This window comes from Nerophis lumbriciformis, linkage group LG02 (assembly GCF_033978685.3).
Source record: "Nerophis lumbriciformis linkage group LG02, RoL_Nlum_v2.1, whole genome shotgun sequence".
NCBI classification, from domain to species: domain Eukaryota; kingdom Metazoa; phylum Chordata; class Actinopteri; order Syngnathiformes; family Syngnathidae; genus Nerophis; species Nerophis lumbriciformis.
In genome coordinates this window covers 22,655,179-22,682,768 of record NC_084549.2, presented here as the reverse complement: position 1 = coordinate 22,682,768, position 27,590 = coordinate 22,655,179, and the positions used below count along the sequence as shown (strand labels likewise).

Genomic DNA, 27,590 nt, shown 5'->3' with positions numbered 1-27,590 from the left:
TGTGAAATTTACTGTGGTTTTTATCTATTGCTACTTTTACATTGCACAATTTGCATAACTTGCATAAGTCAAGCAGATAAAAAGTATTTATTTCTATTTAAACAAAAAATGGTTTGCATGTTTGATAATGTATTTGTTGCATTATTAGATATTTAAGTAAAAAAAAACTGTGATTGCATATTTTCCTCTGTCAAAATGGAAAGAAAGAATACATTTAGTAAGAAAAGATAAAGTACTATATTGACACATCATTTCCAGGCTTTGGAGGGTCAAATAAAATGATGTGGCAGGCCACATCTGGCGCCCGGGCCTTGAGTTTGACACCTGTGCTCTATGACATGTTGTGCAGTGAATGTTATCAGCCATCAAAGTAGAGTGTGTATTTGCAGCCCTTCGTTGTCTTTTCCTTAACGCCATTGATCGAGTGTTGAAGACGATAACAGGATTTGTTATGAATGTTGGCTTTCAGTGAGTAAAAAAACAAAAAACGGTGCCAAGTATTGATTGGTTGAAGACTTGAAATTACATTTTCGGTGTTAACAATGGAGGCCAGCACTTCACAGCATGAAAACATGGTCTCGAGAAGTAATAGGGGGGAAAGAAAAGGCTTGTGTTTGTGTGAATTACGTTGAAGTCAGCCGTTGAGTCTTAAATTGCACCTGTTAGACACCGGAGATCTTTGACGATAAAACATATCAAACAAAAAGGCTCCAAAAGTGTCATTCAGCTTTGGCTATTTGGTCCTGTAAAACATGCCGCGTTATGGAGAGACTATCGATCCTGAATATAATGGTATCAATCAGCTGCAGCAGGGTTCAACTCACTTGAAGGGCACAGCAGCTTGAGACATGATTCCTGCCACGTCATTTAGGACTTGTTAGGCATGTCAAACTTATAATTTAATCAGTGTAATTGTGTCCTGATTGAAACACAAAGAAAAGGTTCTTTGGATAAAAACAACAAAAACACTTTTGGCTGTATGAGAGCTGATTTTGACAGGTTATGACCCAAAGACTCCACTACTTTAAAGCTGTATGTCATGAACAGGTGGTTGTTTAAATGAGCTGCAGGGGTTATATAGCGTAAGCCCACATTAATACACATGCACACAGCACAAGGATAACGTTATGTTACAAAAGCACTGTTTGCAAAGTAATAATTTGTGTTAATTTAGGGGTTTTAGCCTTTATACAGCATTTTGTAGTTTTGCTAGCACAATATGAGTCCAAGGAAAGCAATCGAAAAGTGTTGAAAATACTAGGGATGTCCGATAATGGCTTTTTGCCGATATCCGATATTGTACAACTCTTTAATTACCGATACCGATATCAACCGATATATACAGTCGTGGAATTAACCCATTATTATGCCTAATTTGGACAACCAGGTATGGTGAAGATAAGGTACTTTGAAAAAATAAAAAAAATAAGATAAATAACTTCAAAACATTTTCTTGAATAAAAAAGAAAGTAAAACAATATAAAAACAGTTACATTGAAACTAGTAATTAATGGAAATTAGTAAAATTAACTGTTAAAGGTTAGTACTATTAGTGGACCAGCAGCACGCACAATCATGTGTGCTTACGGACTGTATCCCTTGCAGACTGTATTGATATATATTGATATATAATGTAGGAACCAGAATATTAATAACAGAAAGAAACAACCCTTTTGTGTGAATGAGTGGGGATGAGTGTAAATGGGGGAGGAAGGTTTTTTGGGTTAGTGCACTAATTGTTTTTTATGTTGATTTAATTTTTTTAAAAAACGATACCGATAATAAAAAAAACGATACCGATAATTTCCAATATTACATTTTAACGCATTTATCGGCCGATATTATCGGACATCTCTAGAAAATACGGTAAACGACCCCAAACGGGACAAGCGGTAGAAAATGGATGGATGGTGTGAGGGGGCGTGGCCTGCGGACCTGCAGCGAAGCGGGGTGTGCCAGGGCCGGCTTCGAGATTAGCGACAGGTACGTAGATGGCCCACCTGGGCCGGTTTATCTAATCACCGGTCGCTCTGTTAAAGAGCAGCAGCCGGGAAGGAGGGGGGTTGTTGATGATGGAGAACGAGTACGAGCACGAGCAGGAGAGAGAGCGAGGACAGACATGTAACGTAATGACTGAAAAGGAACACGAAGAACATTTATTGAAAAATAAATCATTGTTCAGAACTATGAATGAAGCTGTCATGTCCGTAATTGGTGGTCTGAAGAACCCGGAAGAGCAAGATTGATTTCCAATCCGCAAAATATGTGGAAATATCGTCTAAAGGCTCGAGATCTTTCTGTGTGGAGTTTGCATGTTCTCCCCGTGACTGCGTGGGTTCCCTCCGGGTACTCCGGCTTCCTCCCACCACCAAAAATATGCACCTGGGGATAGGTTGATTGGCAACACTAAATTGGCCCTAGTGTGTGAATGTTGTCTGTCTATCTGTGTTGGCCCTGTGATGAGGTGGCGACTTGTCCAGGGTGTACCCCGCCTTCCGCCAAAATGCAGCTGAGATAGGCTCCAGCACCCCCCGCTACCCCAAAAGGGACAAGTGGTAGAAAATAGATGGGATGGATCCACAAAGTGCCACAATTTCAAACGCCCATTTTGAATATTCCGCTCTGAATGCCTTCGGCAATTTACAAACATTCAGGATCTGATGACGTCATGGTGGGAAGTGATCTGCACTCTGCCCAGATCAGTGATACTGAAAACTCCCAAAAATTGGAACAAAATGTGCTGTTTATCATTCACAATCCTTATGTAAGACAAAAACACATATGATTTTTTTTTTTTTATGCATTCTGAATTCTAAATAAACATTAATACAAGTTATATAACAAAAGAGTCAACGGGGGCCTCTCTATTCCACCCACAAAGCCCTCCAATTAACCATCCAAAAAAACGATACTCCATTTACATCTCGTGACCTGGATATTAACCAAGTATTAGTGATATTGTTATTATCGCTAACGCAGAGGATTTTTTTTTTTTTTTAGCGGCGCATTGACCACAGAGGGGTAACGAGCTTGTGTAATTTGAGATGATAAATCATGCCTCTCACCTGTATGGTAGAAGATTGTGGGTATAAACTGAGAAGTAGTCAACTTATCACGTGACTGCTCATGCTCATTATCCCACAACATAGCTTGGGAATCTCTGTGAGATGTATATTATTTCGATCATAACTAATAACTCGCAAGCTTTGTAAATATTTTGGCGTTATAAATCAGAACTATATGATAATCGCTTCAATATAAATTGAACTTATTTTTCTAGAGATGTCCGATATTATCGGCCGATAAATGCTTTAAAATGTAATATCGGAAATTATCGGTATCGTTTTTTTTATTAAAATGTGGTGAAGAAGGAGCTGAGCCGGAAGGCAAAGCTCTCAATTTATCGGTCGATCTACGTTCCCATCCTCACCTATGGTCATGAGCTCTGGGTTATGACCGAAAGGACAAGATCACGGGTACAAGTGGCCGAAATGAGTTTCCTCCGCCGGGTGGCGGGTCTCTCCCTTAGAGAGGGTGAGAAGCTCTGCCATCTGGGAGGAACTCAAAGTAAAGCCGCTGCTCCTCTACATCGAGAGGAGCCAGATGAGGTGGTTCGGGCATCTGGTCAGGATGCCACCCGAACGCTTCCCTAGGGAGGTGTTTAGGGCACGTCCGACCGGTAGGAGGCCACGGGGAAGACCCAGGACACGTGGGGAAGACTATAATAATAATAATAATAACTGGGATAATAACCCAAAGTCGCTTTACATGTAGAACCCATCAATCATTCACATCTGGTGGTGGTAAGCTACTTTCATAGGCATAGCTGCCCTGGGGTAGACTGACGGAAGCGTCTCCCGGCTGGCCTGGGAACGCCTCGGGATCCCCCGGGAAGAGCTGGACGAAGTGGCTGGGGAGAGGGAAGTCTGGGCTTCTCTGCTTAGGCTGCTGCCCCCGCGACCCGACCTCGGATAAGCGGAAGAAGATGGATGGATGGATGTTTTTTTTTATTATCGGTATCGTTTTTTTTATTTTTTATTTATTTATTTTATTTTTTATTAAATCAACATAAAAAACACAAGATACACTTACAATTAATACACCAACCCAAAAAACCTCCCTCCCCCCTACATTATATATCAATATATATCAATACGGTCTGCAAGGGATACAGTCCGTAAGCACACATGATTGTGCGTGCTGCTGGTCCACTAATAGTACTAACCTTTAACAGTTAATTTGACTAATTTTCATTAATTACTAGTTTCAATGTAACTGTTTTTATATTGTTTTACTTTCTTTTTTATTCAAGAATTTTTTTAAATTTATTTATCTTATTTTATTTATTTTGTTTTTTTAAAAAGAACCTAATCTTCACCATACCTGGTTGTCCAAATTAGGCATAATAATGTGTTAATTCCACGACTGTATATATCGATTGATATCGGTATCGGTTGATATCGGTATCGGTAATTAAGGGTTTGGTCAATATCAGAATATCGGATATCGGCAAAAAGCCATTATCGGACATCCCTATATTTTTCCATTACACTCATACTTTAAGTTCATAGATCAAAGTTTCACTGTATTTGTTAAGTCTGTAAAACCACTATTGGTTTATATGCTAGCTGTATTGGCGTTCTTATTTTTTTGGGACGGCATGGCACAGTGGAAGAATGGCCGTGCGCGACCCGAGGGTCCCTGGTTCAATCCCCACCTAGTACCAACCTCGTCATGTCCGTTGTGTCCTGAGCAAGACACTTCACCCTTGCTCCTGATGGGTGCTGGTTAGCGCCTTGCATGGCAGCTCCCTCCATCAGTGTGTGAATGTGTGTGTGAATGGGTAAATGTGGAAGTAGTGTCAGAGCGCTTTGAGTACCTTGAAGGTAGAAAAGCGCTATACAAGTACAACCCATTTATCATTTATCATTTGTTAGGAAAAATCTTAAACAAGGCCAACAACACCGTCTGCACGCACCCAGGACACGGCTCAAGACGATGGGGGACAGAACTTTTGAAGCTGCCGTTTCCCGTCTGTGGAACACCCTTCCTGACCACCTCAAGGCCCTAAAAGAACCCAAAACCTACCTTTTAAAGGGGAACATTATCACCAGACCTATGTAAGCGTCAATATATATCTTGATGTTGCAGAAAAAAGATCATATATTTTTTTAACCGATTTCCGAACTCTAAATGGGTGAATTTTGGCGAATTAAACGCCTTTCTAATGTTCGCTCTTGGAGCGATGACACATCGGGAAGCAATCCGCCATTTTCTCAAACACCGAGTCAAATCAGCTCTGTTATTTTCCGTTTTTTCGACTGTTTTCCGTACCTTGGAGACATCATGCCTCGTCGGTGTGTTGTCGGAGGGTGTAACAACACGAACAGGGACGGATTCAAGTTGCACCAGTGGCCCAAAGATGCGAAAGTGGCAAGAAATTGGACGTTTGTTCCGCACACTTTACCGACGAAAGCTATGCTACGACAGAGATGGCAAGAATGTGTGGATATCCTGCGACACTCAAAGCAGATGCATTTCCAACGATAAAGTCAAAGAAATCTGCCGCCAGACCCCCAGGAAAAGAGAGCGGATGAGGGTATGTCTACATAATATATTAATTGATGAAAACTGGGCTGTCTGCACTCTCAAAGTGCATGTTGTTGCCAAATGTATTTCATATGCTGTAAACCTAGTTCATAGTTGTTAGTTTCCTTTAATGCCAAACAAACACATACCAATCGTTGGTTAGAAGGCGATCGCCGAATTCGTCCTCGCTTTCTCCCGTGTCGCTGGCTGTCGTGTCGTTTTCGTCGGTTTCGCTTGCATACGGTTCAAACCGATATGGCTCAATAGCTTCAGTTTCTTCTTCAATTTCGTTTTCGCTACCTGCCTCCACACTACAACCATCCGTTTCAATACATGCGTAATCTGTTGAATCGCTTAAGCCGCTGAAATCCGAGTCTGAATCCGAGCTAATGTCGCTATACATTGCTGTTCTAGCCGCCATGTTTGTTTGTATCGGCATCACTATGTGACGTCACAGGAAAATGGACGGGTGTATATAACGATGGTTAAAATCAGGCACTTTGAAGCTTTTTTAGGGATATTGCGTGATGGGTAAAATTTTGAAAAAAACTTTGAAAAATAAAATAAGACACTAGGAACTGATTTTTAATGGTTTTAACCCTTCTGAAATTGTGATAATGTTCCCCTTTAAACCTTTTTTTACTGTCTTATTTTTCAAATGCTTCTATGGTGCTTTTATTCTTTAGCACTTTGAGATTTATTGTACAAATGTAAAGTGCAATAGAAATAAAAACTATTATTAAAAATCTTTTTTAACCAGTGACATTTAGCAAGCGGCTTCCAGCATTGCGGAGTGGAGAACAAACAACATTGGTAGGATTATTGTGTTCATTTTATAAAAAAAAAAAAAAGAAAAGGTGAGCCCTCTGACCTTTTTCAAGAACGAAAAATGAATGAAGAGCAATTATTCTGACATCAGCTAGTATCGTCATGTAAAAAAATGTTGGATTCTGCAAAAAATGCTGGCATAAATATGGTTCACCTACACGTCGCCTGCCTTCTCTGCATCTTGGGGCCATGTCGCCAGCCACCATACGCATCCATAACAACATACAGTCGTGTTCATGTTTTCTGACATGCCTGGATGTCTTCCAGGTGCTCGGTGTTTCAGGAAAAAAAAGCCCAACAATGTTTCTTCATTAATCTCAATTCCTTAAGGAGACTGACCCATAAAGGCATCTGCTCTCCTCAGACACACAGCAACACTTTGTACTCTTACCGTCTTCTTTTTTTTTTTTACAAACTCTTGGGCTTTTACCCAATTTATGTTATTTTCTCTATTTTGTTGTGACCTTTTGGTGGACAATGTCTGCTTTTTGCTTTCCGCCGTCAGGCGAAAAGAGACTATTTTCAGTGCTTTCCACAATTTGGTCGATTAGACTGTCATGGAAACACATTTGTGTCTCTTTTTGAACCAGAGCTTTTACTGTATTGACTGAAAAACAAGTGTCATTTCTTCAAAACAAACATCTTGGGGCACTTTTGATCCAACATCTTCCCTTTTCAAGGTAATTACATGGCAGCGTTGCTGAAAAGACCATTACCATTAAATATAAAAGTATGTCATTACTGCAGGATAAATATTTACCCTTCTGAGAAGGAAAAAGAGATGTACCTACTTCAAAAATATGATGTTGTTGAGGGACTTGTCTTTTATCTCTTCAATTGTCAGCAATGTCTAGCTCTAAACTTTAAACTTTACGAGAAAACAAGCTAAAATAACCAAGTGAAAGATGTACAACTTTTAAGAGAAACATTGTACCTTTTTTCATTTATTATGTTTTATGACAACATATATTTTCCAGATAATTGTAGATTGTAAGTTGGAATTGTTCATGCAAACCTAAGTAACAAAAATCTTACCCCCAGAAAAATTGTTACATCAGGCTTGGGCAATTATTTTGACTCGGGGGGCCAAATTTAGAGAAGAAAATGTGTCTGGGGGCCGGTATATCTGATTTTTAGGAACACTAATACAAAACCTCACAATAATGTCTGATTGAATGCTAAAAATGTTATGGCATACCACCTTAAAAAAGGAAATGGAATTGTATGTTATTTTACTGAATGAGACACCCAGAATGTACATGAAAATAAAAAAATTTAGATTTTACAATATTAACTATGACCGATAAAACGCTGAAAATTGACAACATATGAACGTCACACAGCTTCGTCTAGCATTGGTTTACTCTCTCTCTCCCTCTCGCTGTGTTGTTTTTCCTACTGCTTCGAGCTGGGCTCAAACCCAAATCGCCTTTGTGAGAGACCAGTGTACTACTATTGAGCTAAAACATAAGCGGTCTGCCGGACCTCCAGCACTGTACTTGAAGTTGACTGGCTTCTATTAGACCAGGTGTCGGCAACCTAAATTGTTGAAAGAGCCATATTGGACCAAACAAAAACAAAAAAATAATAATAATCTATCTGGAGCCACAAAAAATTAAAAGCCTCGTATAAGTTAAAGTTAAAGTCCCAATGATTGTCACACACACACTAGGTGTGGTGAAATTTGTCCTCTGCATTTGACCCATCCCCTTGATCACCCCCTGGGAGGTGAGGGGAGCAGTGGGCAGCAGCGGTGCCGCGCCCGGGAATCATTTTTGGTGATTTAACCCCCAATTCCAACCCTTGATGCTGAGTGCCAAGCAGGGAGGTAATGGGTCCCATTTTTATAGTCTTTGGTATGGGGGTTTGAACTCACAACCTACCGATCTCAGGGCGGACACTCTAACCACTAGGCCACTGAGTAAGCCTAATAATGAAGGCATCACATGCTGTAAGTGTCTATATTAGCTATATTAGCCTATTAAGATGCATTCATGAACACATTTATTTGTAAAAGGCTGATTTTTCTGCACTTTTGCTGTTCTGTTGAGTGAAATCATGATTTAAATTTTTTTTTTAAACTGTGTTTCGGGAAAAGATTGCACATTCAACCGGATGACAAAGACTACTTACTCCCTGACAAGGCAGCAGACAATAGACCAGGCCTGGGCAATTATTTTGACTCGGGGGGCCAGATTTAGAGAAAGAAATGTGTCTGGGGGCTGAATATCTATTTTTAGGAACAAAACCTCACAATAATGTCTGATTGAATGCTAAAAACGTTATGACAGACCGCCTTAAAAAAACGAATGGAATTTTTTTTTTTTTTTACTGAATGAGACACCCAGAATGTACATGAAAAAAAAGAATGTGGGATTTACAATATCAACTATAAACGATAAATCACTGAATATTGACAACATATGAACGTCACACCCCCTCTCGATCCACATATTTTACATTCAAGCGAAACGCAACAAAAATGCAACAAACACAGCGAAATATGAACATGAAGGGTAAAAAAAAAAACGACCTATGATCAGATGTATCGGATATATCACTAAGCTTTAGAACTTTGTTGTAAAAATCTCCTTCCACGTCTGTCCCTGACACCCGCATTTCAGGCTGGCAGCTCTAGAAACACTCTGTGGAAACGCTCCCCACCCACACTGCTTGGTGCCTCGTCTGAACTGCTGTGACTTAGATGACCATAGTAACTGGTAGTATTGTCCCGATACCAATATTTTGGTACCGATACCAAAATTATTTCGAAACTTTTCGGTACTTTTCTAAATAAAGGGGATGACAAAAAAATTGCATTATTGGCTTTATTTTATAAAGAATACAATTTTAATAAATTAGTGAACATACAAGACAACTTGTCTTTTAGTTGTAAGTAACCAAACAAAGGCTCCTAATTTAACTGCTGACGTATACAGTAACAAATTGTGTCATTTTCCATTCTATTATTTTGTCAACATTATTAAGGACAAGTGGTAGAAAATGAATTATTCATCTATTTGTTCATTTACTGTTAATATCATCTTACTTTCTCTTTTAACATGTTCTGTCTGCACTTCTGTTAAAATGTAATAATCACTTATTCTTCTGTTGTTTGGATGCTTTACATTAGTTTTGGACGATACCACAAATTTGGGTATCAATCCGATACCAAGTTGTTACAGGATCATACATTGGTCATATTCAAAGTCCTCACGTGTCCAGGGACATATTTCCTGAGTTTATAAACATAATATACATTTAAAAAAAACAAAAGAAGATGTTGTGATGCCATAAAATATCGACGTAATTATAGTAGGCGGAATGGTACCTTTCAGAGGCGCTATAGTACCGAATATGATTCATTAGTATCGCGGTACTATACTAATACCGGTATACCTAGTAACTGGTATATCATGCAAAAGCGCAGATTCCAACCATTGAAATACTTTGCATAGTTCAAGACTTACGGTCATTTGAAAACATCACTGCACATCACTATGGCAGCTACAGTATTGGTCTTAAATATAAAAAAAAAAAATATTTGGGAATGTCCGGCGGGCCAGATTGAAAAGCTCAATTTGCCCAGGTCTGCACTACATGTTAGTACTCAATCAAGTACCGTATTTTTCGGAGTATAAGTCGCTCCGGAGTATAAGTCGCACCTGCCGAAAATGCACAATAAAGAAGGAAAAAAACATATATAAGTCGCACTGGAGTATAAGTCGCATTTTTGGGGGAAATTTATTTGATAAAACCCAACACCAAGAATAGACATTTGAAAGGCAATTCAAAATAAATAAAGAATAGTGAACAACAGGCTGAATAAGTGTACGTTATATGAGGCATAAATAACCAACTGAGAACGTGCCTGGTATGTTAACGTAACATATTATGGTAAGAGTCATTCAAATAACTATAACATATAGATCATTGGCCTAGTGGTTAGAGTGTCCGCCCTGAGATCGGTAGGTCGTGAGTTCAAACCCCGGCCGAGTCATACCAAAGACTTTAAAAATGGGACCCATTACCTCCCTGCCTGGCACTCAGCATCAATGTTTGGAATTGAGGGTTAAATCACCAAAAATGATTCCTGGGCGCGGCCACCGCTACTGCCCACTGCTCCCCCCCACCTCCCAAGGGGTGATCAAGGGTGATGGGTCAAATGCAGAGAATAATTTTGCCACACCTAGTGTGTCTTTGACAATCATTGGTACTTTAACTTTAACTTAACATGCTATACGTTTACCAAACAATCTGTCACTCCTAATCGCTAAATCCGATGAAATCTTATACGTCTAGTCTCTTACGTGAATAAGCTAAATAATATTATTCGATATTTTACGGTAATGTGTTAATAATTTCACACATAAGTCGCTCCTGAGTATAAGTCACACCCACGGTCAAACTATGAAAAAAACTCCGATTTATAGTCCGAAAAATACGGTACCTTTTCCCCCACATCTCCTCTTGGTCCAGGAAGTCCAACTTGGCCTGGAAGACCAACCTCTCCCTATTCAAAAAAACAAACAAAAAAACACATTAAATAAATTATCTGACAACACAAAGTCGCACAACATTTGAACTGTTCCACATTTATATCAAATCAGATATTTTTTATTAAATCAAACCATCATGCATTTGCATAATAGGGTCCTATTCTGGAAAACCAACTTTTCTTAACTGTTAGTACTTGTTCTGGTGTATTTGGGGACCCCATAAGTCTAAAAAAAATGTTAATCCAACCATGAAAGCATGACAGAGATATTTATAAAACAATCTTGCCTTCCAAACATTTGGATTTAGAGACTTTGTTGACGTATTTTGTCTTACTTACGTCAGTGGATATCTTTACAATTTCTTGGAGGTTTACCCGAAGAGTTTTGCGCAAGTCCGCCATTTTAATCCAGTCTTAGCCCGACGTTCTATCCTCTTGTTGTGGGGCCGACTGACTCGTACATGCACATGCACGCTAAAATCCTTTAACGTTGCCCTTTCTAATAAATAGTAGCGTTGAGTTCTAACTTAAACCTGTCAGCAGAGTCAATATGGAAGCGCTAAAAACTACAACATGGCTGACAACCGTAATATAATCCCTTTGATATAATTAGTAGTTGGAAAAAATATTAACTTTTTTAAAAAATGCTCTTTTAAACCACTAGAGGTAACATAAGCCAGCCAAAGGTGTTGTATATTTTTTGGTTTGAACAATGTAACAGTAAGCAAGTTGCACACACCCTCTTTAAATTTAATCAATTTAAGAAGCTTTTTTTTCCCGTTTTATTGCTCATCCAAGTTGATAGGTATAGACACGCATTTTAATCCAAGACCCCCAAAAACTTGACTTTATTTCGGGGCAAGATGTTAAAAAATGACAACATGGTGTCGCAGTGTGGAATTGGCCATCTGCTCATTTCACAGAAGATTTGCAGCTTCCAGGTGTGAATTTGCATACTAATCTAAGCCTCATATTTGGAGCTGAAATAATAATTTAGAATTATGAAAAATTCATTGCACAGTGCATGATGCGCCACACTCAAAGGATCAAGGAGCATTATTTGGTATTTACCGTTAGTTTACAGCTCGTCTTCGAAGGAGGAATAGGTTTTGGTATAATTGTCCTTTAACTGATCATTAGGTGTGCGTAAAGGATGGTGTATGTCAGTGTTGGCTACATAACAATAGACATTACAAGTCCTCAATTAGAGTCCCCTTGTTGGCTGGAATTGATTGTACCTTTTCAGCTGGGCAGTGACATCTGTCAATTGGCTGTGTGGCTGGCTGAGACAGCATTTGTGGGAGTTGGGCTGTAACCGGGGGAGGGGAGGTGTCGTTAAATGTCTGCGGGTCTTCACACTGGATCAATAAAAAAAAAAACACACATACCAATTTAGACTTTTTGTCTCAGTTCTCACATATTAAACCAAAAAATAAAGCATAACCTCATTCAGAACCACTCATAATTATTGCATTATTAGTAGGGTCATGTTTAAGACATAGAGATACGTCTGCCAGGCTCAAGAGGTTAGAAGTGGTTCACCTTTTTTATGATTAAAAATACATACCATATTTTTTCGGATTATAAGGCACACTTAAAATCCTTTACTTTTCTCAAAAATCGACTTTGCATTTTATAACCCGGTGCACCTAATGTACGTATTAATTCTGGTTGTGCTTACCGACCTCAAAGCTATTTTATTTGGTACATGGTGTAATGATAAGTGTGGCCAGTAGATGGCAGTCACACATAAGAGATACTTGTGAACTACAAGTTGACTCTTCTAAAACCGTTCAATAAATGACACCAGCAAGTACCCGTAAGCAAGCAAGACCAAAATTTTGATGTTTCATTGAGCATATAGAACATTACACACAGCGCTCAAAAATCTGTCAAAATGTTTTAGTACGACTTTGGTACGCTAAGAAGCCCCACCGCTTGATGGATTGTTGGCGCATTACGGCTACCATAGTAAATATAAGGGTATTATAATGGTGTGTATTTAAGATCCTCAAAATGGCACCTGTTAGGAGACATTATTTAGTGTTTTGTTTTACAATATTATGCAAAACCAACTTGGTACCCGCTGATATGTATTTGGGATCTGCATAAGTCCGGAAAATTTGTGGGTGTTTGCCATTGTAGCCTGCATCATTTACAATGAGCTCTTTGTTTTTCTCTATCCTCTTGTATATTGCGATTTTTAATACAAAGTAGCATACAGTTCTAACTTACATCTGTCAGTAGACTCACTATGGAAGTGCGCAAAACACTACTGGTACAACAAAGATGGCGGGGAGAAGACTCTGTCGAAGTGGAGCCACGTAAACTGCATGGTCAGATGACCAACTCTGATTTTTTTAGTGGCCGTTCACATTACAAACAAAAACCCCCGATTTCTAATGTGAATGCAGTCTGACCCGCATGCTGACATGATGTCATGACATCACACGCACTACAATGTTTACAGAAGTATACATGGCTTCCACTGGTGCATTTGTGGCAATTTAAAGGTTTTTGTACAATCAGAGTCGACATTTTCTGAACCAAATTATTTTACGTAGAAGAAGATTAAGAAGGCCCTGCGATGAGGTGGCGACTTGTCCAGGGTGTACCCCGCCTTCCGCCCGATTGTAGCTGAGATAGGCTCCAGCTCCCCCCGCGACCCCGAAGGGAATAAGCGGTAGAAAATGGATGGATGGATGGAAGATTAAGAAGGAAGATGACAAGTATTTTGCCTGTCGCAGGATATTTTTCTTCAATGTCTGTTTTAAAGGCCTACTGAAACCCACTACTACCGACCACGCAGTCTGATAGTTTATATATCAATGATGAAATCTTAACATTGCAACACATGCCAATACGGCCGGGTTAGCTTACTAAAGTGCAATTTTAAATTTCGCACGAAATATCCTGCTGAAAACGTCTCGGTATGATGACGCCTGCGCGTGACGTCACGGATTGAAGAGGACATTTTGGGACAGCATGGTGGCCAGCTATTAAGTCGTCTGTTTTCATCACAAAATTCCACAGTATTCTGGACATCTGTGTTGGTGAATCTTTTGCAATTTGTTCAATGAACAATGGAGACAGCAAAGAAGAAAGCTGTAGGTGGGAAGCGGTGTATTGCAGCAGGTGTTGTGCCGGATAACGCACCCCCGCCGTAGAATGCACCCCCTGACTGTTGTGCCGGATAACACAGCCGGTGTTTCATTGTTTACATTCCCGAAAGATGACAGTCAAGCTTTACCATTGGCCTGTGGAGAACTGGGACAACAGAGACTCTTACCAGGAGGACTTTGAGTTGGATACGCAGACGCGGTACCGTGAGTACGCATGCAGCTGCGGCTTCCAAACATTTGATCGCTTGCCCGTACGTGCGTGCCGCTATGTGCATGTCACGTACGTAACTTTGGGGACTTTGGGGAAATATATGTGCTGCATGAACTTTGGGGAGGTGAACGGTACTTTGGGCTGTGGGATTGAGTGTGTTGTGCAGGTGTTTGAGTTGTATTGGCGGGTTATATGGACGGGAGGGGGGAGGTGTTTGTTATGCGGGATTAATTTGTGGCATATTAAATATAAGCCTGGTTGTGTTGTGGCTAATAGAGTATATATATGTCTTGTGTTTGTTTACTGTTTTAGTCATTCCCAGCTGAATATCAGGTCCCACCCGCCTCTCACAGCATCATCCCTATCTGAATCGCTCCCACTGCCCTCTAGTCCTTCACTCTCACTTTACTCATCCATGAATCTTTCATCCTCGCTCAAATTAATGGGGAAATCTTCGCTTTCTCAGTCCGAATCGCTCTCGCTGCTGGTGGCCATGATTGTAAACAATGTGCGGATGTGAGGAGCTCCACAACCTGTGACGTCACGCTACTCGTCTGCTACTTCCGGTAGAGGCAAGGCTTTTTTTATCAGCGACCAAAAGTTGCAAACTTTATCGTCGATGTTCTCTACTAAATCCTTTCAGCAAAAATATGGCAAGATCGTGAAATGATCAAGTATGACACATAGAATGGACTTGCTATCCCCGTTTAAATAAGAAAATCGCATTTCAGTAGGCCTTTAAGAGCATGTCAGTAGGAGACAGGAGCGGTACAACTTTCACGTGAGCTCCTAAAACATTATTTTCACCTGTTTTGTGCTCTGTTAACTATTTATTTCTCAACCGCCTATTTTACCGAGTAATTATGACTATCGCTTTTTGATGACGTTCTGGTCGGATGAATGCCACCTGAGCGCGGAAGCGTTCACATTGAAGACGCATCGCATATTTATCCGTTTTTTTCCACATACGGAAGTGGTATGAAAATTCAGAATTGCACTGTTCACACGGACATGAAAAAATCCGATAAATGTCGCATATGGGCAAACAAATTGGAATTGACCTGCAGTGTGAACGAGACCTAAGACCGTCCACAAAAGGGCGCATCCTGAAGCGGCTTGAAGATGGTCTGTAAAACATAATCTATGCAACACTTTGACCAAAGAACCAGTGTGCCCAATACGGTAGTTAATTATGGGGACAATATGACCCTGCAACTGTTTTCCATGATTTCCTATAGGAAGTTGTCATCACATAGAACAGATTGTGTTAAAACATTAGTTTCGACTGTAAAACAGATAGCCTGACATCAGTCTACAAATCATTTCTCCGACGGGCGCTGTGCTTTCTGCAGGCTTCAGATTGACCAAAATTATGTTATACTTAGAAGTTATAACACCAAAATATACTTTGTAAGGCCGGTATATTCAAAGCAATTTATGTCTACTAGGACTGGGAAGCTTAGGGCTCTTCTATAACCACGGAATGCCCAATCATTTTGGTCCAATCACCTGACCGTCAGCACACAGCTCAAAGAGGTGTGTTGTATCTACTCTAATTTCCGCTTCTTAGCTGGTTAGTCTCCGTTGTAACGCGATTGTTGAAGTGTACAAAGCACTCATTTTTTGTTCTTTCACTTCTTTACATTCAAGCTAGTGAAGTGAATTAATTAACTCATATTATGTTCTACATATGGTGAATGTTTATATTCACCTTGGAGAAAGCAAACCACCAAGATTAATTAAATAGTGGTATTTCAGTTTGAGCACATAACTAGATAAGGACCCTTAGTTTTATATTCGCAGGTGGATTGGATTACTTCTCGTAGAAAAAATAAGCTCTAATTGGGACTGCGGAATGCAAAAGTGACAACCATATCCTTGAGAAAAGACTACCTGTCTAGCTCAACGCCAACATTTGACCTAAAACAGTTGTTTTCCAGACACTTACACACGAACATCTCCTTTTATGGTCAGGATGCGCACTCCTGACTTAGCACACACACTCAGAGACAGACAGGAGGAATATAAAAACTGATGGTTTGGCCTCTCCAGGTTAGGAGTATACTTTTTTTGACCTAGGCTCCTCCGGGTACTGCAGACCTGTTTAATGACGCTCGCTTGTAATAAAGCAACTTGTTGTTCAGCAAAGCGTCTCCGACGTCTCTTTTGATCCAGCCGCACTGTCTTGTTGCCCTCCTGCCCGGCAGGGGGTGACAAGACCAGAAATACACGTCACTAGCTTAGCGGTTAGCGTGGCTTCTCACCCCCTCCTGCTGTGTTTCGCTTCATGTGTTCTCGTTAGTTCCACATTTTATAACATGTATTACTTTATTTAACATACAGTCAACCCTTGTTTATCATCTAAACAATTTCCACGAAGAAGGATTATTATTAACAAATCGAATATTTTCATATTTAAAGCATTAAAAGACTGTTTACGACCTTCTAAATATGTTTTTTTAACAGCATTAGAGTCTACTAAACAAGAATTACCACCCATATAGTCAACTTTACCTTTGTGTTCTACTGTAGATTACAATACAGGATCCTTAAAGCATAATTGCTATTGCCGTTGCCCGGCCACTAAAACACAGGCGTGTTTTACTTTGTCATATTCTGGATAATTCCTATACGTTAGAACTGGACATCCATGTGCTATAATAGCCGCAATGCTCATTAGCTGTGATGTCAGCCTTCTGTGTTAGCATTGCATGTCTGCGTTGTTATCCCACATCCCTCAAGCCAAAGCTGAGTTATTGATGTCAAGATAAAGGGCATCAAAAGAGTCCCTCTCCACTTTGGCCAGACAGCTGTTGATAGGCAGCGATGTCAGTTAGCATTATGTGCGACGCCAAATGTCCGATGTGACGTCCAGCTGATGATGTTCGATATCGCTCATGTCAAAGCCCTACCAATGTGGAGACGTGATATTGATGAGGCAGTCCATCAAAAAGTTGTTTTGCCAGAAGTTGGTCAACTTGAGACTGTTGCAGTAAAGACGAGCAGAGTTGACCCTTAACCCGCCTGGTGAATAACTATCGATCACCACATCGTAATACTAAAAGAAAATAAGCCGTACGGTGCGCTGTAACACAAAGTTTTTTTTAACTTTTTAAATACAACCTGGTATAATATAACACTTAATTTTGGCCAAAAACATGTACAAAATGCTTAGAAAAAATTGTTTTAAAAACAAAGTATTTTTTTCTTTTTTAAATGCGCAATATAATTTTGAAGCCGAATGTAGTGAGGGACGGCTGTACTTAAATAATGGATATTTAGATGTTTGTCCATTGATTGAGCATTGTCCACGTCCCAATCGTGATGCATCTAAGAATCAATTATCTCCCCCACAACTATTATGTACACATAAGGCCTAATCTACTCAAATCCAAATATTACGTGTTAAACAGCGTGTGCAAACTATAAAATTTACCATAAATTGATTAACATGGACCCCGACTTAAACAAGTTAAAAAAAACTTATTCGGGTGTTACCATTTAGTGGTCAATTGTACGGAATATGTACTGTGCTGTGCAATCTACTAATAAAAGTTTCAATCAATCAATCAATGTGTGTACAAATAGTGTAATCTACTAAGACTTGTTTAAATCAGGTTTTTGCTTGTACTATAAGCGGCTTTCACCATGCAAATTCATGTTGTCATGCTCCTACCTGTGGCATTTGCTATGTTTCGGATCATGCAGCAGACCATTATGTACCACTTTTTCTGGGCATTGTAGAGGCAGTCCTGCAGTGCATTTACAATGGAACCCACTTTTTTAGCGTGCGCTCATGGAATGAGCTGGCGCTAACTGCGAGCGTGTTCCAGATGCAAGAAAATGCATAATGCAAGAAGTTTGTTTCATATAATTCAAAAACACACACAAACAAAAAAATGTGAGCAGACATTAAAACGCATCAATTTAATTTGTTTTAATCAGCCCCTTAAGCCATCCAGCAGCTATACAATTATAAAATGATATTGCCAAATAGACAATATAATATTTCTATTTTTGACATTCCATATATGTTGACAAGCATACGTAGAACGGTACAACAGTTTTAGTCTTGATAAATCACACTGCGTGTGGAAAATAATTACATTTCCATTCTCATCTCCCAGTATTGAGGGTGGTGTGATAATCAGCATATTTTATATATATGCATGAAGACAGACACTCTGAATCAGGAGTATCAAACTAAGTGTTTTATCTTGGGCTGCCCTCAAAGGGCTGCTTGTAACTACGACACATATATAATATAACAATATTAACGTAAAGTACAATTGCCTCATGATGTTAAATAATTGCTCTTTCATTTAATTATTATCATAGTTAACCAACAAACTGATGGTAAACATGCTTTGGCATCACAAGTCAAGGTTACAAGCAGATTCAGCTATTGAAGAATTGATTAATTTATAGAAAGTTACATTGACCAAAAAAATGTTAATTGACTAGCTAGATGCACCACCTAATGAAACAATATTCAGTTATGAACTGCAGCTGCATGGAGTAAAAACATGTTTTCTATTAAAATTGAAATAGCTATAGCAAAACAGTTGAAGTTTCTTATTATTTCAAAGCTTTCACAGGTCACATAAAATGATTTGGCGCACCAGATGTGGCCCTCGGGGGCCTAGAGTTTGTGTGCTAAATGATCAAGTTAAAAACTTGGTTTAATACCAACAAATTGTCTTTCAATTTAAAGAAGACCAAAATCATGCTCTTTAGCAATCGCAAAAGTGAAATACCCATCAGGATTGTTATTGATGATACACCAATAGAATATGTTCAACAAAATTCATTCTTAGGAGTGGTAATAGATGAAAATATATCATGGAAGCCTCATATAAATTACCTGAGGACAAAAGTTGCTAAATGTGTTGGAATGATGAGGAGATCATGTCATTTATTGAACACCAATGCTCTGCTTTTATTGTATCATTCATTTATTATGTCATATCTAAACTATTGTGTTGAAGTCTGGGGAAATTGTTATAAATCCCATCTACAGCCTTTAGTCACTCTGCAGAAAAAGGCCATTAGGATTGTGTCCAATGTTCACTACTTACATCATTCAAATCCACTATTCATGGAGTTAAAGCAACTTAAACTGCACGATGTGATCAATTTTAAAACTGCTCAAATTATGTTTAGGGCATCCCAAAACTCTCTACCATCCAATATACAAAACCTATTCCAGGATAGAGATGCTCATCATAGTTACAGTCTAAGAGGAAACAACAAATTATATTTGCCTAAATTTAGAACAACTTTAAAATCAATGTGCATTTCAGTGCGTGGAGTCAGTCTGTGGAACAACTTAGGGGACGAGTTAAAAACCTGTTCTAACATGATTACATTTAAAAGACTGTTTAAAAAAGAAGTACTGAAGAAGTACGAGGAGGAAAGAGAGTGATGCCCTCAGCACAGAGCCATGGGAGAGAGGTGTATGGTCAGAGAGTGTTTGGGCCTGTGTGTGTGTGTATGTGTGTGTGTGTGTGTGTGTGTGTGTGTGTGTGTGTGTGTGTGTGTGTGTGTGTGTGTGTGTGTGTGTGTGTGTGTGTGTTTTGTCTCGTCTTGTCTTGTTTTATAGTAACAGTGGTACTATTGTATTGTTAGTGTACAGGAGCTTTTCTTGTTTTTGTTTGTATAGTATTGTTCTTGTATTATATTGTTTATGTTAAATGTGGAATGAGTGAGAGGGGTTGGGATATTATAAGCATTTGCTTCATCCAACCCCTTTTCAAGCCTTGCATAAATGTCCCTGCCAAAATGTTTAAAAAAAAAAGTGTGTGTTGTACTGTGCAGGTTTGAAATAAATAATTCAATCAATCAATCAATTACGCTCCTTATTGTGTTCACTTAAGAGACGTAATCCTTCACGCACAAATCTTAGTAGCTTTGCGTGTGCTATCAAGTTTGCATGTGTTTTAATTAGGGCTGTCAAAGTTAACGCGATATTATTATCTATAAATTTAAATAATGGCACACATTTTCTTAACGGGCATTTAACGCACACGTGTCCTTTTTGACCCTTGGGCCGTGCCGTAGCGGGGTAAACTTGGCTGCAGTTCTCCAGTTAGTAATACGCTACAAGCAAGGAAATAGCGAACATAAATTATGGAAAGATCAGGTTTCAGAGCCATGGCAAGTTTTTCTACCGACAAGAAATTAAATTTTCTCACCGTGAGAAAAGATGACAACCCTGCAGCAAATGCCTGCTGCGCGTGTCGTTCAGAGGTGGGTGGGTGGTGCTTCACTTCCGTGTTCAGATTACAGTTAAGGTGCAGTGATTACATAACATTTAGATTGTTACTGTGACTGATTTAGTACGAAAGATGGTATAAAATCTCAACAGAAATGAAAGCAAACAGTCGATCCGACATCAAAACATGTCAAGAGAATTTCTCAAACCAATCACACACTTTCCTGCCTTAAATAAAAATAAATAAAAAATAAAAGCGCTATGCTCAACATCCGGTTTAACTACGTTGACAAAATAAAAATGTCTTACATTACGATCATGCTTTGTCAAAGATGTTTTGGAATGGTATTCTGTGATATTTGCACGTAAAAAATGATAGTAGGTCAGTTGAGGGATGTGGGGGCGGGGGATACTACATATCTGTTTACGATTAATTGTGATTAAGTTTGAGTTAACTATGAACAAAATGTGATTAATCACGATAAATATTTTAATCATTTGACAAACTACAAGCAAATCTTTAGTAGATCAGGCCCACAGACAACTTAAGGCACAGCATACTGATTTCTTTGTCACTTAATTTGTGGCTAACTGCACATACTGAAGTCTCCTGAAGTCGGCTGGGATAGGCTCCAGCTCACCTATGACCCTAATAAGGACAAGCGGTATAGAAAATGGATGTGCGAAGTACGGACATGACACATGGAAAACTGTTTACCTTTCGCTCCAGTATTTCACAGCACGTTTCCATCTCCACTATATAAGGGTCGCAGTAGATGAGAATTTGTTTGAGTTCAATCTGTGGACAAAGTACAATGAAACATGATGGCGGCAAATTACTAATTATACAATTCCTTAGTTACTGTGTCCAAAAATGTTCTTGCAAGTTCAACTCACTTCCACAAGCTTCAGCCTGAACTGCAGCTTATGCAGAGCCAAATTTGAGCATTTCTATTTTGGTAATGTGCTGACTCATTTTTTGTTTATTTTACATAGGAAGTGGATCTAAAGGTCAGCTGTTCAATTCAAGTCTAAGGCTGCTCAAGTTGAATGGCAGAGCTGACCTACAGTTTTTTTTTTTTGTTTTTTTTTTTAAAAGGGACCTATGATGAATTTCATCTTTTCTGGCTTATAAATGTTGTTACAATGTTCCATACAATGCCAAAGTGACAAATCAAATCATTAGGTTTGTGCATTTTGGCGTGAGCTAGCCTCATTTTATAGGGTTTTGCAGTCTGCTACGTTGTGACGGGGGAATTTATAAAGTTTATAAAATGTATTATTGACTGTGTCAAACAGCTCAAGTTTTGTTTCATCTGACATCACATGGACAAAGATAAGACCTTCTGGAGGAAAGTTCTTTGGTCAGATGAAACAAAAATTGAGCTGTTTGGCCACAATATCCAGCAATATGTTTGGAGGAGAAAAGGTGAGGCCTTTAATCCCAGGAACACCACACCTACCATCAAGCATGGTGGTGGTAGTATTATTCTCTGGGCCTGTTATGCTGCCAACGGATCTGGTGCTTTACAGAGAGTAAATGGGACAATAAAAAAAGAGGATTACCTCCAAATTCTTCAGGACAACCTAAATTCATCAGCCCGGAGGTTGGGTCTTGGGCGCAGTTGGGTGTTCCAACAGGACAATGAGCCCAAACACACTTTAAAAGTGGTAAAGGAATGGCTAAATCAGGCTAGAATTAAGGTTTTAGAATGGCCTTCCCAAAGTCCTGACTTAAACGTGTGGACAATGCTGAAGAAACAAGTCCATGTCAAAAAAACAACAAATTTAGCTGAACTGCATCAATTTTGTCAAGAGGAGTGGTCAAAAATTCAACCAGAAGCTTGCCAGAAGCTTGTGGATGGCTACCAAAACCGCCTTATTGCAGTGAAACTTGCCAAGGGACATGTAACCAAATATTAACATTGCTGTATGTATACTTTTGACCCAGCAGATTTGGTCACATTTTCAGTAGACCCATAATAAATTCATAAAAGATCCAAATTTCATAAATGGTTTTTTTGTGACCAACAAGTATGTGCTCCAATCACTCTATCACAAAAAAATAAGAGTTGTAGAAATTATTGGAAACTCAAGACAGCCATGACATTATGTCCTTTACAAGTGTATGTAAACTTTTGACCACAACTGTATATTATTACTTTTTCATTTAGTTAGAATTTTTTGAGTTTAGGACTGCGTAATTGTATGTAAATTTATTTTTCATTAGTTGTTAAGACTTCCTTCAATTGCAATATATTTGAATCATATGTATCTTGTAATCAGCCTGACCTAAGCCTTGATAATAATTCTTATTATTAACACATGCTTTCGGATCATTTGACAACATTGTAAAATGTATTTAGGTTAGATATAATTATTGAAACAAATTAAAATCAGGAGTAAGATGACTAATTCAGTGCTAATATTTCAGTGGGATCCGGTTCCCTCTGTAGTGGAAAAATCTGGCCCCAAGGTCAAAAAGGTTAAGAATCCCTGATCAAGACCAGGGGGAAGTGTTTAAAGTATAGATTGAAATAATCATAGGTCCTGTCTAGAAAAGCTTCAAATAATGCTTCATATCATCCAAGAAGTCATAGTAAGAAGTTGTAATTGCAGCACATACATCCACCGGCCGTCCATCCTCTATTCTGGTGGTGATGAGTGCATGCCCACTGTGGTCAACGGCATCTCTCTCGCCAGTCAGCCTCCTTTCTATTAGCCTGCAGTCCATGTAAACAGAGATGATGTTGCTCTGCACAGAAAAGCTCAGCTTGTGCCACTGGCGATCAAACAGGTTGTGTAGGTCACGGCTCTTAAACGTGTAGCGGAGCACGTTGTTCAGCAGGCCCCGCGAGGAGAACTCCACCGCCTTCCTGCCGCCGTCAACCACAACTGACACCTACGGGAGCAAAGACACAAAAATATACATCCAGCCACACAGTAAAAACTCCGAACTCAATTACCCATGAGGTGGTCCGATTCAGAGTTTGGTCAAACTTTGCAGGAATATGTTAAGTTGTATTTTCAACTTGGGTCACATGTTTACACTCGCACGGGAGTACAAAGAAGCAGAGCTCATTTAATCCTACTCTCTTTACCATGTCTCAGCAGTTACTGTGTTGACCAGCGTCCCGAAACGGATTGTGTTTGACCTTTGAGGTTCCACGATGTATGCGTAATACTGATTTTGACAAGGGGATGAAAACCCACAGTGGGGGACCCACCTGAGTGTCTCCAGCCTGGTCGAATATCTGCCATAGATACCAGCGGTCTTTTTTTGTAGTTCTTCTCACACGGAAGATGGTGACCAGGGAGTATTCACCTGGCAACCCGTTTGGGAAGATTTGCCTTAAAAAATAAAATTTAAAAATTTAAAATAGAGCAAACATGTATTTGATAAGTACAACAAAGCGGAGAAAAAAAACTACATTTAAAGAAAAAATGTATGGGTTTATTATTGGGAGTATATATATATATATATATATATATATATATATATATATATATAGCGAGCTAGTTAGCCAAGTCTTAAAGCACCTCTTCCTGAGGGCGCTTCACCTTTATCGTTAGTTTTTAAGCCAAAATGCGTCCGTTCTCCCTTTTCTGTCTACACACTGTGTCTGCTTGTAAGTACTCTGTAATTGTGCGCTGCCGAACATGCTCCTCTCCTTGTAAACCAGCAATGACACAACGTGACGACGACCTGGGGCGGTGGGGGGGACCGGTACTTTTTAGAGGCGGTATAATACCGAATGTGATTAATTAGTATCGCGGTACTATAGTAATACCGGTATACCGTACAATCCTAGTGTCTATATATATATATATACACAGTATATATATATATATATATATATATATATATATATATATATATACACACTAGGATTGTACGGTATATATACGGTATATATAAAATAAATAATTTAATAACGGTATACCGTACAATCCTAGTGTCATATATATATATATATATATATATATATATATATATATATATATATATATATATATATATATATATATATATATTTATATATAGTGTCTAGTGTCTATATATATATATATATATATATATATATATATATATATATATATATATATATATATATATATATATATATAGACACTAGGATTGTACGGTATACCGGTATTACTATAGTACCGCGATACTCATTAATCATATTCGGTATTATACCGCCTCTAAAAAGTACCGGTCCCCCCCACCGCCCCGGGTTGTCGTCACATCGTGACATTGCTGGTTTACAAGGAGAGGAGCATGTTCGGCAGCGCACAATCACAGAGTACTTACAAGCAGACAGAGTGTGTAGACAGAAAAGGGAGAACGGACGCATTTTGGCTTAAAAACTAACGATAAAGGTGAAGCGCCCTCAGGAAGAGGTGCTTTAAGACATGGCTAGCTAGCTCGCGGCTAATGCCCGTCGGCAGTGTTTTAGCTACTTCCAAATCACTAATCCTCGCCTCCATGGCGACAAATAAAGTGAGTTTCTTACAAGTATCATCCCTGCAGGACGAGGAATAGCTAAACATGCTTCACTACACACCGTAGCTTACCGGCGTCACCGCTAATGACGCCGTTCCTGAATGTTAACAAATGCCATGGGTGGATCTATACCTGACATCCACTGTTATAATACCAACTACAGGAGCGTATCTAGTCGATACTACTATGATTGCATCAACATTTTTTAGCATCACAAAATCTTCTTCTTCTTTCTTTTTGGTTGACCAACGGTTTACGTTATATTGCGCACCCTGACGGCAAGTGTGGGAGTCGGTTCTGAAGAATGAAGTAAAGAGACGTAACTTCATCACCTTGCCTGGTTATTGACTCCAACCCAGAATATTAGACTGCCCATACCTATGCTCCTTCAAACGCTGTGCTAATGGCTGCAAAGCATTGCACTTTCAAATACAACAATGAGTAGAGAGGAGTGTTATGTATGTATATGGGTAAACAAATTAACACTGAAATTCAAGTATTTTTATATATATATATATATATATATATGTATATATATATATATATATATATATATATATAGTAAAATATATGTATATATATAGCTAGAATTCAAGTCAAGTATTTATTTTATTTATATATATATATATATATATATATATATATATATATATATATATATATATATATATATATATATATATATAATAAATATTCGAATTTCAGTGAATTCTAGCTATAAATATATTCCTCCCCCCTTAACCCCGCCCTCCCACCCCCAACCTCAAATATAAACAGATATGTCACAGGTTTAAACTAGAAAAATAACTAATGTTATGCAAATGTTTACTAACAGAAATTTGTGACATAATTTGATCAAAAGGCCTTTTAAAGGGTTACATTGAGTGCTGTCAAATGATTTTTTAATCAGATTAATCGCACTCTTAAATTTGGAATATACATAGGTTGTAACTCACTTATGTAAGTTAAATCAACTTAAAAAGACCCCAATTTTGCAGCCCTTTGAGACACTTGTGATTTAGGGCTATATAAGTAAACTTTGATTGATTGATTGATTGAATTTTAAGGTCAGAATGTCATCTAAGAACATGTTTTAAATGTTTTACTTGAATGCATGTAATTTATTAGCGCAAAACTAAGTCCAGTCAGGGGTTATTTTTTATAACGCTTTTTAGGTAAAGGACAAAATAAATTGTGTAATTAATCTGTATATGCATGAATAATGCGTTATATTTTTGTGATTATTCCTGAGTTTTTAATATATGACAAGCCCTACTTCAAAAAATAAAATAAAAAATGTTTTGGGATTGAAATATTTGAGTAAAGAAAGAAAAAGTATTATTTACAAATTGTTGGATGTCCTTTGAAAAAGTAAAGGACTCTGGGGAATTGTCGAAAAACGGTCAGTGTATTGCACACCAATGTCGGAATTAAACTGATGAATGGATGGATATTGTTTTTTTGTTTTTTTCACATGAAAATTGCCTTCTTAGAAATAATCATGTATAATGAAGTAACAACACAAATTATGGCCAAAATTACAGCAAAACATTTACTGAAAAGGACGGAAATTTCAGCCTTAGTCCTCTGAGGGTTGAATGTGTTTTAAAAATCTGGTATCAACCAAATCCCTGAAATATTTGTATTTTTTTAGTGCATGTAAACATAGTGAGTTGGTTCAGCAATGGCTTAACACCCACCTTAAATATCCATGATCAATAAAGCTAGTGCTTCTGGAATAAAACAATATATAAACAAAGCTGACACATTTGATGTAATTTAATGTGATGAATTTTGCACCGGCCTTCCTGGCATTCAGCTAATGAAAACATATAGGCATTGATCCAGAGTCGCACAAGCCAATCTTTTATCTCGAATGCACAACCATGTCTTACACTTATTGGCTCATAGACGCTTCGTGCAAAGAAGACGCATGTTTATGTGTTTGACCTCAGCTGCTCTGAAAAGTCAAATAACAATTCCACATCCAGAGCAGAAGCAAGAACATGCAGAGAAGATGGAGGCCGTGTAGGAAAAACAATATCATCTTTCACACTGCCAGCGCACCGGCTCAGTCTCAGCCACCCTTGTATGAATTACACCCCATTCAGTCATTCATCGCACAGCCAGGCATCCCTTTCTAATTTTATTGTTCGCATTAAAAAAAAAAAAAAAAAAATATATATATATATATATATATATATATATATATATATATATATATATATATATATATATATATATATATATATATATATATATATATATAAAATCTGCTTTTAAAACACACAAAACAAGGTCAGAAAAAAATGTCAATGCAACAAAAGGATAATTTAGTAAGGTGGTGGTTGGCTGTTTTATTTTTTGGTTTTTTTTTTCAAAAAAAAGGTCAGAAATTATTTTTCACTCGAATACATAATCTCCGCTCTGTACTTTTCGTCTGCTGCCTCCCCCGAATTCATGGAGATTTGGCTGTAAGAAGCCCATGACTAAAATGATAAACAGAAGCAGTTAAAACCCCTCTGCCACCAGAAATCAAACGTTGCCATGAGAGCCCACATCAGGACTACGCTGCCTGTGGGGCCAAGGGTCAACTTCAGCAGTGTCTCAGTACAAAAAGT

At 38.5% G+C, this 27,590-nt stretch overlaps 1 protein-coding gene across 2 annotated transcripts in view; it reads right to left on the bottom strand.

Annotated features, from left to right (window-relative positions):
* The window catches only part of LOC133605530 (uncharacterized), a 345,893-nt gene that overhangs the window by 281,618 nt on the left and 36,685 nt on the right, over nt 1-27,590 (bottom strand). For both annotated transcript variants that reach the window (XM_061958830.1, XM_061958831.1), the window contains exons 5-9: nt 23,690-23,813; nt 23,089-23,364; nt 21,181-21,261; nt 12,154-12,273; nt 10,868-10,930 (exon numbers count right to left, since the gene is read on the bottom strand). In XM_061958830.1, the coding sequence (XP_061814814.1) occupies nt 10,868-10,930; nt 12,154-12,273; nt 21,181-21,261; nt 23,089-23,364; nt 23,690-23,813 (664 nt within the window). The remainder of the gene's footprint in view (nt 1-10,867; nt 10,931-12,153; nt 12,274-21,180; nt 21,262-23,088; nt 23,365-23,689; nt 23,814-27,590) is intronic.